Source organism: Astatotilapia calliptera, chromosome 6 (assembly GCF_964374335.1).
Source record: "Astatotilapia calliptera chromosome 6, fAstCal68.1, whole genome shotgun sequence".
Classification (NCBI taxonomy): domain Eukaryota; kingdom Metazoa; phylum Chordata; class Actinopteri; order Cichliformes; family Cichlidae; genus Astatotilapia; species Astatotilapia calliptera.
The window spans coordinates 41,144,645-41,159,582 of NC_137427.1; the positions used below are offsets into that span (position 1 = coordinate 41,144,645).

Below are 14,938 nucleotides of genomic sequence, written 5' to 3' on the forward strand. Positions count from 1 at the left end.
ATAACCTGACAATCATTACAGTCTGCAGTCTATAGATTGGTGGACTAATGACTTGAATGCTGCATCCTCTATTGCATTAGCAGTTACCACACAAGCAGAGAGCTAAATGTCAAAGTGCTTTTCAGGGTAAAACTACAGCCTATTGTGAAGGCTGTGTTGAAAACAACAGGATAAGATAAAAGACATGTCATACATGTTTTAGCCAGGCATCTTTTTTGTGTGTTAAGTACACAGCCACTAACAGCTCCAACATCATTGTGAAGTTTGCGGACGACACTACAGTGGTGGGTCTTATCACCAACGGTGATGAGACGGCTTACAGGGAGGAGGTCAGCGCCCTGACCCACTGGTGTCAAGACAACCATCTCACCCTCAACGTCGCAAAGACAAAGGAGTTGATAGTGGACTTCCGGAGGTGCAGAGAAGTACACACCCCCATCACCATCAACGGCGCTGCTGTGGAGAGAGTGAGCAGCTTCCGGTTCCTTGGTGTACATCTGGCTGAGGATCTTACGTGGTCAGTACACACAAACAAAACAGTGAAGAAGGCGCAGCAGCGCCTCTTCTTTCTCAGGAGACTGAAAAGATTCGGCATGAGCCCCCGCATCCTCAGGACCTTCTATCACTGTGCCATTGAGAGCATCCTCACTGGATGCATCACCACCTGGTATGGCAACAGCACCACCTACAACTGCAAAGCTCTCCAGCGAGTAGTGCGGTGCTCTGAACGGATAATTGGAGGTGAGCTTCCCTCCCTCCAAGACATCTACAGGAAGCGGTGCCTGAGGAAAGCGGGGAGGATCATCAAGGACTCCAGTCACCCCAGCCATAAACTGTTCAGACTGCTTCCATCAGGAAGGAGGTTCTGCAGCATCCGGTCCCGTACCAGCAGACTGAGAGACAGCTTCTTCCATCAGGCCATCAGACTGCTGAACACGTCATAGACACCTCACCTTCACTACTGGAACTTCAACATTATGCACTCCACACTGTATATAAATGCCACTTGTTCTGCACATATTCAACTCTGTATATTTTATATATTTTATTATTATTATTATTATTATTATTATTATTTTTATTTATTTATTTATTTTTACTATTTAATTTGTAAAAATGTGTATACACACACACACACACACACACACACACACACACACGTAGGAAAATATTTAGTATACACATCCAGAAATGCATACACTATTATATATTGTACATATATTTATTAGTTTCAGGTTGGCCATTCTTGTATTTTGCTCGTTTGTGTTGTTGTGTTTGCACATCTCTGTTGCTTGTGGGGCTCGCACACAAGAATTTCACTCGCATGTGCTGTGCCAGTGTGCCTGCACATGTGATGTGACAATAAAAGTGATTTGATTTGATTTGATTTTTGCGTGAGTGGACCTTTAAACAAACAGTAATTAAGCCATTAACAGGCCAACATTGTCAAAAAAAAACAAAACCAAAACATAAATACATCTAAAATGTACAATATACAAAGCTGTGCAAAGTAGGCTGGTAGTGATATCCTGTACTGTACAGACAAATGTTGAACTATCAATGCAACATATGCTCACAGCTTTAAAATAAATATATAATCCATTCACTGAGCGCAGTCTTTATCCCACATAACGTCCCGCTCCATATCGTGCCACAGTTTAAACAGGTCAGGCACAAGTGACTTAAAGCTCATTGATCAGCGCGGCTGTCATTCTTAGTTTGACTGTACTGCCCCTTAAAGATCACATTGGCCGTCAGGGACGTCAGTGAAGCAGTGCTCCTGCTGTAATAGGGTACTCGCTTGTTCCAGGTCAGTCCTGTTGGAACCGCCCCACTGATCACAATCTAGATATCCCATTGGCCAAACGGTCATCCATCGACCCATGTACAGAAATATGACGTCGGGATTGGCTCAGGTGGACTTCGGTCACAAAGACAGCTAAAGGTAGTTGGTCAGGGTAGACGTCAATTAACTCTCTATTGTCCGTGGATTGGTGCAACAGCGCGGGCGGATTCCTCCATGGGTTCGGTCTGCAAGGCTCGCGGAGAGCGAATGTCGTCATGAGCGGTGGGTAGGAATTAAAACATTGGTGTTTATATTACATTCTACTTCGTAAAACATTATATTTGCGTTGAAGGGAAAGTACTAATCATGCTGTGGTACAAATAACTATGTTTTAGGGGTGTTCGTGCGGTTGTATGTACCAAAATAAGCAGTGCACTTCCGGCAAAGAGCTCCCTTTTTCTGTAACGTTATCAAAGAGAGTTTGACTTGCTAGCTACGCGTCAGCTAGCCAAAATGCTACTGGAAGCTATGTAGCTGGTCCTTTACTTGTTTCTGCCCCCAAATCGATTTGTCCATTTCCACCACATATGAAACCCCACAGCAATACACCGACATATTTTCATGTTGCACCCATTCCCGTCTCGCCTCATTTATTTTTATCAAAGCAAACCAGCACATATATAAGCTAGTCGATAGACATTTGAGTCTGCCTCAGTTGAGTCAGTAGCACTAGCTAGCTTGGTGGCTAACGTTAGCTGCTGTTGCTCTGCAAGCCAACCTAACAGACTGTGTTGCATGGCGGCGCTATTTTGAGGCCGCACTTTTCCCCCATTTGTGTTATTTGCAGGACTTAAAGTCACACTTGCATAACTGATGGGAAGTTCTGTTCTCTGTTGCTATCACCAATCCAAAATGTGTCAGAATGGAGAGATTAGTGGCTCGCTCAGCAGGCTGAGATATCCCCGAGTGAAAGTCTGTTGCTTTGGTAGTCATGTTCAGACGTTTCGATTAACACCTGCATTTTATAATGCTTTTACTAGATGAGGCAGGCAGCTCCAACAGAGGAACTCCTTCCTGTTTGTACAGCTGATCACCAGCCACGACACAGAGATGAGTTTATTGTGTGTCAGGCTTAAGTTTACTGTCGACAGATGAGCTGGCAGATACAGACGGCACAGTTTGTAGAAAAGAGGAATTTGTACTTCAGGCATTTCCTCATAACTAGCAAGTTATTGTCTGACGTCGGCATTGTATGGAATGCTTTTTTATGGAATACTATTACACTTGTGGTGTCAGGCACTGGAATGTTGGTGACAGATCCAGTGCATTGGTTTTGGAGTGAGGCTGTCCTAGGTCAGGATGCCTAACTGGAATGAGATCAGGGTGCCTTGCATGTCTGTTTTTTGTTCCTTAGAGTTTTTTTTATTTGTATTTTAGTGGCAGGGTGTGTTGTTCTGCAGGGTGATGTCAAAGGTGTGGCCTGTGTTCTTGGTGTGCAACAAAGTTAGTCAAAGTACCCACACGAGTACCAGGAACTAAAGTTTCACTGCAGAACCTTGAATTGTAGCACATAATGGCAGTGCTTTTAATGTTGTTAGTGATGGGTGTATTGCAACATCATTTTCCTCAATAAAAATGTAAGAGAAGTTCAATAAATGATCATTGTAATACTTGTGCATTTTTGTGTTTTACGTGTGTGGACAGAAATGCTGTGCAAAGGGTGAAGACAAGAAAGATCACTGAACTACATAAGTTCTTGAAGAAAGCTGCATTTGCACTCTTACAAAGAAACTAAGTTGTTTCTCTGCAAACTGTGGTGAAGGTACATGCTTTCAAAGACAGGCAACCACAAACCTGTTTCATAATTTATAACACCTGTTAGAGCAGGCAGAGAATAACTAAGCCCCAAACATTACAACTCCAAACAAGTGTTGGTGGCAATGTTATTGCAGTATCTGTGTTAATTTACATATACACACTTGTGCAATCATTTTTTTATCATGATGAAAGGACACCGCTCTAATTCATCTTACTTTGTTTTATACATTTATATAAAATATGGCCATTGGCTTACAAATCTGCATGTTGCAGATCTATGATGATGAATCACTTCTTTATCATCATCCTGTGTATTTGTCACAAATATCGGGACAGCCTGAAGAGTGATCTGTGGCTACCATGTGGTCATATATCTTATCTGCTGGTTGAGTTCAGGTGTTTTCCAGCTTAGATATGTAGCTCAACAGGGGTTAGGGGACAGTACTGGACTACTGTCCCAGTAGTGTTTATCGTTTTACATTTGTCATTATTGTTAATAGATGTTAAAAATGCCTGCGAGTATTTCTGTTCTATAAAATCCCAAATTAAAATATTTGAATCTGTCACAGATCCCTTGGCTTTTAAATTGCATATTTGTGTGTTGTTCTTGAATTTATATAAATTATTAAAAAAAGTGGAGATTGTATCGTGTGCACTAGCTGTGTTGTAGTTCAAGCAGTAATGGATAGTAAAACAGCTTGCATTGCTTTATCCACAGTTCCACAGCAGTTCTGTTTGACAATAACAGCATCGACCTATTTTGGCCATTAGGCTGCTTTGCTTGGCTCTCAAGATTTATCCTGCTCTTAAACTGCTGCTGGGCAGCCTGCCCTAAATGTACTTATGCTAACTGTTGAAATGGAAATATAATATGCTCAATATATTTACTGTCTTTTTCTCGTATAATATTTTTGAGCGCAGTCCAATGTATTTTTTTTTTTGCTCAGAGTATTTGACATGTGGCCAGTAGATTGACATTTGCTGTTAGAACACACACAACCTCTGGCAGACACAACTTGTTAAGTTTATGAAGTACAGGTATCACAGCTCTTTCTTGATTGACTAAATTTTGATCTGGTTAATGACCTAAGTTTATATTAGACTGGATCAAAAACAAGTCAAATAGCAAAAGATGTGCTGCGGTACCTAAAAGAACCGTGTATATTTATCAAAGAGATCAGTAGGTGTCTGCATTATTCCCCACGTACTGGAAAACTTTAAAGCTTCAGTTCCGTACACTGCTTTGCATTAGTGGTAACTGTTTTTCAGAGCAGGCTTTAGAGATCGTCTGCATTGTTTATGTTATTTATTTTGGCCAGTTAGCTCTTTGTGGTATATTCCATCCATTTAATGTGTGTGAATATACAAAATCTCCACTAAGTTACCGAGAAAATTGAATAAATGACCTATTTAAATTTAATATGTGGAATAGATGTGGAGTAGATTCTGGACAAAAATAGAGAAAACATAGAAACCTTTGAAGGAAAAGCATTTGTTTCCCATCTCTGTCACTGGTAAATGTGGCTGACTCATGCAAATTGCAATTATGGTGATTTAACAACAACAACATGATATATTGACTCTTGACAGATAGCTTCTAATGACTCTGCTAATAACATGCGTGAGTTGAATATTTTTAATATCGTCAACATATTGGAGGGAAAATATTTTCTCGAAACCTCAAAAAACAAACAAACAAACAAACAAAAAAGCACAACTCTGTCATTCCTGAATCCTTTAAGAGATGTGAGTCATATAAATATCCCACATGTTTGGTGAAAATGAAAGTGTCAGCATGCAAATGAATGCGTTAATTAGCGCAGTTAATGGCATCATTTGTGTAATTGATGACATTTAATGATCATATAGCAGTTTAAGTGAGATACTGCATGGCTTGTCCTTCACAGAGCTCTTCTGTTTTGTTGCAATGTCCTATGATACCCTTGAATAGCTTAACCATTGCAGGCAGCCTGAAATCTCTCTGCTGTGCGTTTTTTCAGAACAACAGGACAGTATGGCTACCACTGTCGCTGTCAGTCCCAGCGAATACCTTCAGCCCTCCTCTGCTTCAACACAAGTGAGTAGCAGCCACAAGCCTCGGCTGTGCACGCATGTTGCACTGTTGCAATCTCTTCTCTTACTGTTGCTCTTAACATCTGTTGTGTTCATATTGCTGCCATATCTTTGTGCTAATATACACTGTGTGTTTATTTTTCTGTAGAATTCCTTTGATGTTTAGTGCATTGTAAGCATTGAGTGTTTTTTAACCCTCAATTGCAAATCGCTGATGGAGTACTGTTGTTACCCTGCCTGGCGGGCAGTGTGGACACCTAAGTTTGTGAATGCGATAACTTGAGTGAATACCATAGGTGCATCTACTAAAAATCTCGGTGGTTAAGTTTTCTGAAAATCTTGTGAATGCAATAACTCGAGAACAAGGCCGCGTAGAATTTTGAAATTAACATACATACAAAAACGACACTGTGTAAGTTAAGATGTCACGATAAGTTTATTGTCAAATTTAAAACTGCTTTGACTGGAAAAACCCCCCAGAGACATTTAAACAAATGATAAAGAACCAGTCAACTGTTCTAACTTACCGCTGTTATCTGGACCCTTACGCCCACTAATTATGGATTATGGCAGCATTATCATTACTTTCTCAGATGAGGTTAGATCCAGATTCGGTGCTCTTGCACTAGTTTAGTTTGGAAATGGAAAAGCGGCCCTCACTTCTCTATGTGCCAGGATAGAGCTGATGTGCTATATTTTTCTAACAAAAACAATATATTCTATAAATTCAGTCACTGTTTTGCTTCGATGTTGATCAATATCTGAGAGACACAACTGCACAATTGGGAATTTAAATACTAATGACATCGCTTTGTGTCTTGCACCAGTAGTCACTAAACCTTTTTCACTTTTGTTGTATCAACCTTCTTAGTCCCAACTTAAACCCCTTTGTTGCCTCAAATACATGAAGCGGTCCAGTGTATATAAAGTGTGCTGAAGATGGCATTAATGTAGAATGCTTCCCTGTCCTGCAGCTTGATGATCACACATTTGGACCAAAGAGGGGCACAAAGGCATCGCAGGTGGAAACTCCTACACCTACTACACCACTTAATCGCTACTGATTATGATTCTTAATGTGTAGTTGTAGGCCTACCTGTTGGGTTGTGTTAACTTGTTTTGTTTTAGCTTTTGATCTGACTACTACCTCATCCTATCGTTCCCTTAGTGCTGAATTCTTCTTGTTCAGGCTGGTTTTAATGCAGGCTTGGACTATGTTTCTGTCTTCCCACAGGACACTCAGCCCTCTCCTTTGGCTCTGCTGGCTGCCACCTGCAGTAAAATCGGCCCTCCTGCTGCTCAGGCTCCTGTCACCTCTCCGCCAGCGCAGCCACAACCTCGCCGGCTCCTTCCTATAAAGCCAGCTCCAATAGCGCCAGCTCCACCGAAAAACCTTGGTTTCCTTTCAACAAAGGGCAATGTGATCCAGCTACCTGCTGGCCTGGGCTCCACAGCTCCTGGCAGCCCCATCGTCCTTACTATCCAGCAGAGTCCTGCTTGTACCGGCACCTCGGCCACTCCTGGCATCCAGTATCAGGTGGTGCCGCAGATCCAGGGTGCACAAACCATTCAAGTGATGCCACAGGGAGGTCAGATCCAGCTCATACCCGGTACCAACCAGGCCATCATTACCACTCCCATGACCATGCCGGCTCCGGCTGCAGCCACTGCTCCTGTCACGCCACAGAAGACCGTAGCCATCAAGCCCTCCCTCAAGGTGCGGAAGCCAAACAATACAGCTACAAACGTTGTGCAGCTGCCCAGTGGACTTACAATTCCCCTCAACGTGGCTACAGGGGAAGTGGGTGGGACACAAATCATCACAGAGACAGCTGCAGCCCCTCCCACTCCTGGAAAGGCACGACGAGGGAGGAAAAAAAAGGCAGTACTGGCTGCTGAGCCTCCACCGCCGCCTCCAGCACAGGCTGCCTCTCCAACCCCAGAGCAGATGGAGACCATCCTAATAGAAGCTGGTGATAACATCATACAGGTACCCCTATTTGTTATTGTTTCTGGTACTGAAAAGCATAAACAAAGGCACGATTTATTTGTTTTAAGTTAATCTTCAAACAGACTTAATGGTCCCCTTCTAAATATGTGTTCTCTTTGAACTGTCAGTGTTTTATTTAAAGTTTGTCAAATTATAACATTACGCAGACACAAGTTTGACATGTAAGCTAGTCTCGGCATCTACTCTCACTGCTCTTAGTCTAGCATTTACTGCATGTTAAGTAGAAGTCCCCAAATGCCATATATATTTAATTAATTATCAGTTATTTTATTTTTTAATTCTCTCTTTTTTGTTGAAAATAAGTGTAACTGATTCTGTTTTATCACAGAGTATACTTCTTAAGGTTTGTGCTCCTGTAATACAAGCCGGGCTTGAGCACTGGGACTTTTTGATCTTAATAAAAATGTATGTATGCTAATGAATGTTAATAACCTGCTGTTCCTGTTATCATTTTTTTGTGAGGAGTCAAAAAAGAAGAAAAAAAACCAGGAAACTGTCAACTGTTTTACATCTTCAGAAGCGTCTGCTTCCTAATTAGCCTCAGGACAGTTTCAGTTTTGGGCAGGCAGTTGTTTTATGGTACAAAGCTTGTTTCTTTTTTTTTTTTTTTTTTAATTTGTGATGTGTTCTTCTGCCACCAAATGGTTAAAACAAAAAGTCTTTTTAGTGTTACAACCACTTTTTGTTTTTCACGCTCAAAAGGTTCCCTGTGACATAAATATACTACCAAAGCGAGTAAATGTGTGTGCAGTTCAGATTGATAAAATCCGCAGTTAAACAGAAACCACAATATTGTTATCGAGTTTGAAATTCTACTTTGAAACACTCAACCCAGTCTATAGCTAACTGTTAAATGAATGTTTAGCCTTTCAGTGTGGTCAAAACATTGAAGATGTTGGCTAAAGCCTACGTATGAGGATTACTGGTCAGCTTCTTCTCTCTATATTCACAGGCAGGGAACAATTTACTGATTGTGCAAAGTCCTGGGCAACCTGCTATGGTGCAACAGGTCCAGCTGGTCCAGCCCAAACCAGATTCTCAGGTGGTTCAGATCCCACAACAGGCTTTGAAGGTGGTACAGGCTGCCTCTGCTACGTTGCCACCCGTCCCGCAGAGACAGTCTGTCTCCTCGAATCTGCAGGTCACTCCAACAGAAACATCACCAACGCAGGTATCTGTTCAGGCTTATTGTTTCTTTAACTCTTAATATTTTTAGTCTGTTGTGTCAGGAAAGGCATCCAGTGTAAAATTCTGCTAAATCAATATCTAGCACTACCTGCTGAGGTAACTCCTTGTAAATAAGGAAGCAGCTGAAAATGACTTCTTCTGTTTATTATGAATACCTCAGGAACGGTAGCAAAGGACCATGTGACATTTTTACAACTAAGCTAGCAACATGTCAAAGTCATATATAAGATAATATAACAGTTTAACTAGGAATTAGTTTAACATTTTAAGTAAACTTAGTGATATTTTTTTCCCCAGATTCTCTTTAAAACAGCATCAGGTGAATGGCAATCGGTTCAGCTTCAGGACTCCATGACAACAACAACCCCTGCCACCACAGTTGCCCCTACCACCACTGTCGCACCACCAGCTGGCTCCAAGAGAACACAAGCTACCGGAGGACGAAAGGAGCGGACCTTGGCAAAAATTGCCCCTGCAGGTGGAATGATACAGTTGAACACATCGCAGCTCACCTCAGCAGCACAAGCAGTGCAGACCATCAGCATCAACGGGGTCCAAGTTCAGGGAGTTCCTGTTACCATCACCAATGCAGGCGGTGAGCTGATGCTAGATGCTTTGGGTTTGTTTGTTTTTTTTTCTTCAAGCTTTCCACTGGCTGTTTATAGAGCCAATGTTATTGTCTAGTACTACTGATAAATACACTGGGGTGTTTATGCAGCGCATGCATGGTGTGCAGCACACTGGGGGGGGGACCCCACCACCCTCATTTCCCATTTTGAGGAAATGCAGTGGTGGAAGAACTTGGATTGGAGTTGAAGTTTGAAGTAATTGTAATTTTTGTGTTAAACGAATAGAACACCATCTGCAGTTGTTGTTTTACTGGATACTCGCCTCTCTCTTAAGTTCTGTTGCTGCTTACCAGCAGTCCCTAGCCATTTCTGTTTTGTGCAAGAGGTGGACCAGTTTACAGACATGTGAAAAATAATATTTTCAACGAACTTTATGCAGTCTTGTGAAAAAATGAAGTAAACCCTTTCCTGCTCGCATGGCAGTTTAGAAGGTAAGTAGCAGCCGAGTGCTACACAACACAGCACATCAGCACAGACACCTCATAAAAACTGTCAAGTGTGGGAGCAGAGGCTTGTTTTGCAACCACAGGATCTGGATGCCCTGCAGTCATTGAGTCAACCATGAGCAGTCAACCCAAGCACACCAGCAAATCTCCAACAAAATAGATGTAAAAGAAATGATTCAAAGTGTTCCAGAGGCTCCGTAAAAGTCCAGATCTCATCCTGATTAAAATGCTGTGGTCAGACTTTAAGAGAGCTTAGTGTAAATTCACGTCCACGAACCTCAACGAAGCAACCTTGTAAAGAAGCGTCGGTCAGACTCGTCCATAACAATGTGAGAGGCTGATAGTTATACAGAAAACAATTACTTCATGTTATTGCTGCTAAAGACATTCACTGAGAATAGAAGCACTGCTCCTCCACATTGAAAAATGATTTGACCGTCTGATGAGGATGCTTTATCGATGCCTCTGAAGTGGGGTGTTTTGGGCATCTCCTACTGGATAGAGGCCTCAGGTCAGACCCAGGTCTGGTGTTAAAGATAGCAGACCTGGGTCTGAGAGAGTTTATATCTGTTGGCTGGCTTGGGGATGACTCTTTGTCTGTCCAGATGAAGAAGAGATGGCTGGGGTGAGGGAAGTCTGCTGCCCCTCCAACCCAAACCCAGATAAGCAGTCAAACGGATGGATAAAATAACTTTATCAGTTGTCAGTTATTTATGTTAATAAAGAATAATGTTGACCTTTTCCTCAGTCAAAGAGCAAAAGCAGCTGAAAGTTTGCAATGTGTTTAAAAACTCTAAAACAAAAATGAAATTTTATTTTGCAACATATAGCTTTCGCATCTTAATTTATTGTTGATTAGAATTTCAGTTCACTGATGGCAGTAAACTGAATTATCCAGCTCCTGCAGAAGCCCTGCTGTTTGTCTTACAATGAGTCTCTGCGTTTGTTAGGCCAGCAGCACCTAACGGTGCAGACCATGCAGGGTGGAGGGCTCCAGCTGGCCGCAGCACAGGGCCAGCCTGCTATTCAGGTAGACCAGACCCTCACCCTGGAGTTGCCTGGCCAGCCAGGAGAAAAGAAACGACGCATGGCCTGCACTTGCCCCAACTGTAAAGATGCAGACAAGAGGTGAGTCTGTCAAAGGATGGGTTGGGATCAGTTCTACATTTTGGGAAGTTCATATTATACTTTTTAGCACTCAGACTATTAAAACTCTCATACTGATAAAGGGTTTGAATTTTGTTCACTGTTTAGACCCAGTGAGGTGGGAAAGAGGAAACACATCTGCCACGTCCCTGGCTGTGAAAAGACTTTTAGGAAAACATCTCTGCTCAGAGCTCATGTCCGGCTGCACACTGGTGAAAGACCCTTCGTCTGCAACTGGGTTTTCTGTGGGAAACGTTTCACGCGCAGTGACGAGCTGCAGAGGCACGCCAGGACGCACACAGGTGCTCTGGACACAAACAAACAGAATCATCAAATCACTCTGTATTAAACTTCACTTCACATACAGAGGAAAAATAGGCACACAGAGTTGCTAAATACACTTAAAAACTTAACAATCCAGACATTTTTACAAATTATGTTTTTAAAAACACCTATTGTTTCTTCATTATTGAACGTGCATTAAAAATATTACTCAATACATTTTTTTCCCTCCCACAGGAGACAAGCGCTTTGAGTGCAGCCAGTGTCAGAAACGCTTCATGCGGAGCGACCACCTGACAAAGCATTACAAGACTCACATAAACACCAAGAACTTGTGAGCAGACGGTATACAGATACAAAAACTCAGAAAGTAACTGTGTTACAGGAAGGATGGGCAGTGGAGATGAGACCAAGGGATTGTGCTTGTGACTTATCCCACAATGGGAAACTCTCCAGAATGAAATGCTTGATTCCCTGTCACTCTTCAAGGACACTGTGTAGCGTGGTGTACAAAGGAACCCTTCCTGGTGGACTTCAAACTTTCAGCAAATTTATTGACCATTTTTTAAACATTTTTTTCCCCCATTTGGTCTGAACATGTGGACAGATTACTGTGACTGAATTTGTAAGGTAAAAATGCTTTAGATTTAAATGCTTAACTCTGCTAGATTATTTATGAACTCCTCTACTTCTCTGGCGGAAGAACATATACAGATTTTTTTTATTTTTTACTTTTAGAAAACCCAACATCATCAGTCTCTTTTATATTGTTTTTTCTTCTACCACAAAAACCTTCATACTCTTTATTACAGAATATTAAGAAATTTCAGAAATTGAGGGTGAGCCCCCCCCCCAGTAATGTAAAAATAAATCACAAAAAACCAAACAGACCACAATTAAGGAAGTGCTGGAGCTATAACAGTATATCATTTCTGTGAGCTCTGGTAGGTCCCTGGTTACCAGTAGTGATCTAAATGCAGCAATATGATGCGATCTGCAAAGTTGGCTAATGTTGGGAATTGTGTTGGGAAATTGATTGTTTAAATTTAAGGAAGGGTAATTAATTAGAAAATATAATACTCCAAGAATTAGTCCTTGTGGAACACCAAAGTAAAGAGGATGGAGTTTTGTAAACCATGAAACGGATAAAGGAAAAGCAGAATCTAACCTCTTTAAGCCACAAAGAGGAAGCTGTTGCTAAAGATGTGGAGGAAACATATTAAGTATCTTAAAATTCAACAATGAAAATTTACACACTGCTCATGGTGGCTCCAGGTGTTTCCTCTGTTGAGTTGAGACAGTTGGTGCTCTTTTATCATGAGTTGTGTGTAATAGATGAAATGTTTGAGAGTGTACCATTGTTCTTTTCAAGTTTATCAGGAAAATGTCTGATAGTTATGTATTTATACTACCTAAAATTCTCTACCTTTACACAGGCACTGCAAGAAGTTTCAAATATCAGGAAAATTAAATAAAATTGTTAAAGGCTGGTGAGATGGCCCAGAAATGCATAGAAAGACTTTTGCTGATGAGCTAAGTTTTACTGAGTTTAGACGCTAAAGATTTAATTTGGTGAAATATTAGCAGTAAGAAGAGTTGATAACTCAAATGCAAAACATGCTCTTGCATCTGTGGTCCACACTTTGTTTCTACATAGTTGGTTATTTACCATGTATAACAAGACATGTACACTTACTTCTAGGGCTGTGTATCAGATTGCCATTTATTTTTGTATAGCTCCTGAAGTTTAGCCATCCAGTCATTAATCACATTAGTTCCAAGTCAAACCAGTCTTAGTTTTAGATTGATTTTATTTGAGTTCTTAAATGGTTGCATGTTCATAGTTGACAACTAACTTTGACAAACTTAAGGATTTCTGCTTCTTTTATTACCTGTTTTTAACCTGAATAGTTCAAGTTTCATCGTGGCAGGAAACATGTTCACCCTTCTCAAACTAAAGAACCTAAAAATTTGGTACCTCCAACACTTTCTCCTAGTTTACTCATTTAAAAAAACGAACAAAACTACACTTTAGTCTTTCTTTCATTGTTCAGATTTGATGAATTGTAGCCTATGCATTGCTGTATATAAGATCAGACTTTTAATTATTTGGCCTGACTTGACAATCATGTCACAAGATGCAAAAAAACAGGAAAAAATAAAGCTTTCTCAGGCCTTCTATGAGTTACACAATGTTTTCCAGCTATATGATGGCTTTAATTCTAAATTAACACTTAAGATGTTTTTGTGATGTACAGATGACCAGCATTAGCCCTGCTGCACAGTACTGATATAACTTTCTTTAATCTCATTTGTTTTACAGAAAATGTACATTTGCTCAGTGATTTTGATGTTATGAAGATAAGCTGACCGTTTTCTAACAAGTCAGCAGTGAGTTTGAAGCCTGAAATTGCCGGGGAGTTATTTAAAGAAGTACATTAAGTCATTGCTTAACAAGGTTTTTTTTGGTCAAATTATCCAGCAGAGCAGCTTCACAGTGAGGTTTGTTTCTGGTAGATGGTGCAGGCTTGCTACAGGTTGTGCAAAGCAGAGAAATTTGACCAAAAAAGCTCAAGTCCGATTTGTTTTCAAAGCACTTTGAACAAAGTGCTTTAAAAAGGTGACGTTGAGAGAGAGAGAGACAGAGGCTGCTCATATTTATGTTTGTATTTCATGAGTGAATATGTAAATAAAACGTGTCTGTCAGACACGGTAAATGTAGGATATTAAAAATTGGTAAGCTGCATAGTTTTGTGGTTGGCGTAGCCAGCCTTGAAGGAAGTGGACTTTGTACAGTGTTTTAAGGAAAAAAACATATATATGTGACATTGTATAGCTTCATTCCTGCTTTGTATAAGACTTCTAGATCTTTTTTCTATGAATTAAAGATGCCTTAGACAGCTGCACCCAGTATTTAAAGATGTTTTTTTTCTTTCTAATTCCAGGTAACAACATTTGTAAAATTTTGTTTTGTGTTTTTAACTTATGTTACATGCTAATGTCATGTGCACTGATTAAACTCCCAGGTTCCAAAATTTGTAAATTTAATGTTGATTGTAATTAAATATAATGTGTTTTTTCCCCTGAATTAAGTCATTTCTGTTGCTTGGTTTCTGTGAATGAAATGCTTCTTCTCCAAGCCTATATGTCATAAAGTGTTCTACAAACCTTTTTTTGTGTATATCAGGAGAACCAAGAGAACCAGCAATTAATTTTCTAAGTTGTATAAAGGTGCTAAAACATAGTTTGCTCCTTTTCTACCATCACCCCCCCTCAATAAAGAACTCATACCTTATCAACTGCGTCACTCTTTTTAACTTTCATTTTGGGACTAATAATAGATTAATTATATTCATACTTAATGTGATTATTGTTTGTCAGGAATAGAAGGATAATCGTGGTCTTTGTGTAAATAAATCACAACCAAGCACATATTTTTTTATGCCTGGTAGGCTGTAACAGCCTTATTTGGATAATTAAGCCTTATAGAAGCATCATTACTGATTTTAGTGCCATAACAATTTTTAAAAAAATAATTTTTTAAAGAAATTCTATATCA

The 14,938-nt window shown here is 40.4% G+C and overlaps 1 protein-coding gene across 6 annotated transcripts; it reads left to right on the plus strand.

The window, feature by feature from the left end:
* Window positions 1-1,929: 1,929 nt before the first annotated feature.
* Window positions 1,930-12,126, plus strand: sp2 (sp2 transcription factor). 6 transcript variants are annotated; one of them, XM_080303262.1, is made up of 9 exons: window positions 1,930-2,068; window positions 5,605-5,681; window positions 6,652-6,699; window positions 6,912-7,667; window positions 8,641-8,859; window positions 9,174-9,495; window positions 10,902-11,079; window positions 11,206-11,399; window positions 11,617-12,126. In XM_080303262.1, exons 1-9 carry the CDS (start codon window positions 2,062-2,064, stop codon window positions 11,715-11,717), a joined length of 1,902 nt encoding a protein of 633 aa, XP_080159388.1. In that variant the 5' UTR covers window positions 1,930-2,061; the 3' UTR covers window positions 11,718-12,126. The 6 variants fall into 6 exon arrangements, with proteins under 6 accessions (XP_080159388.1, XP_026027880.1, XP_080159390.1 ...); XM_026172095.2 differs by having other exon boundaries at window positions 9,174-9,471; XM_080303263.1 differs by lacking the exon at window positions 1,930-2,068 and adding an exon at window positions 3,500-3,608.
* The last annotated feature ends 2,812 nt before the right edge of the window (window positions 12,127-14,938 follow it).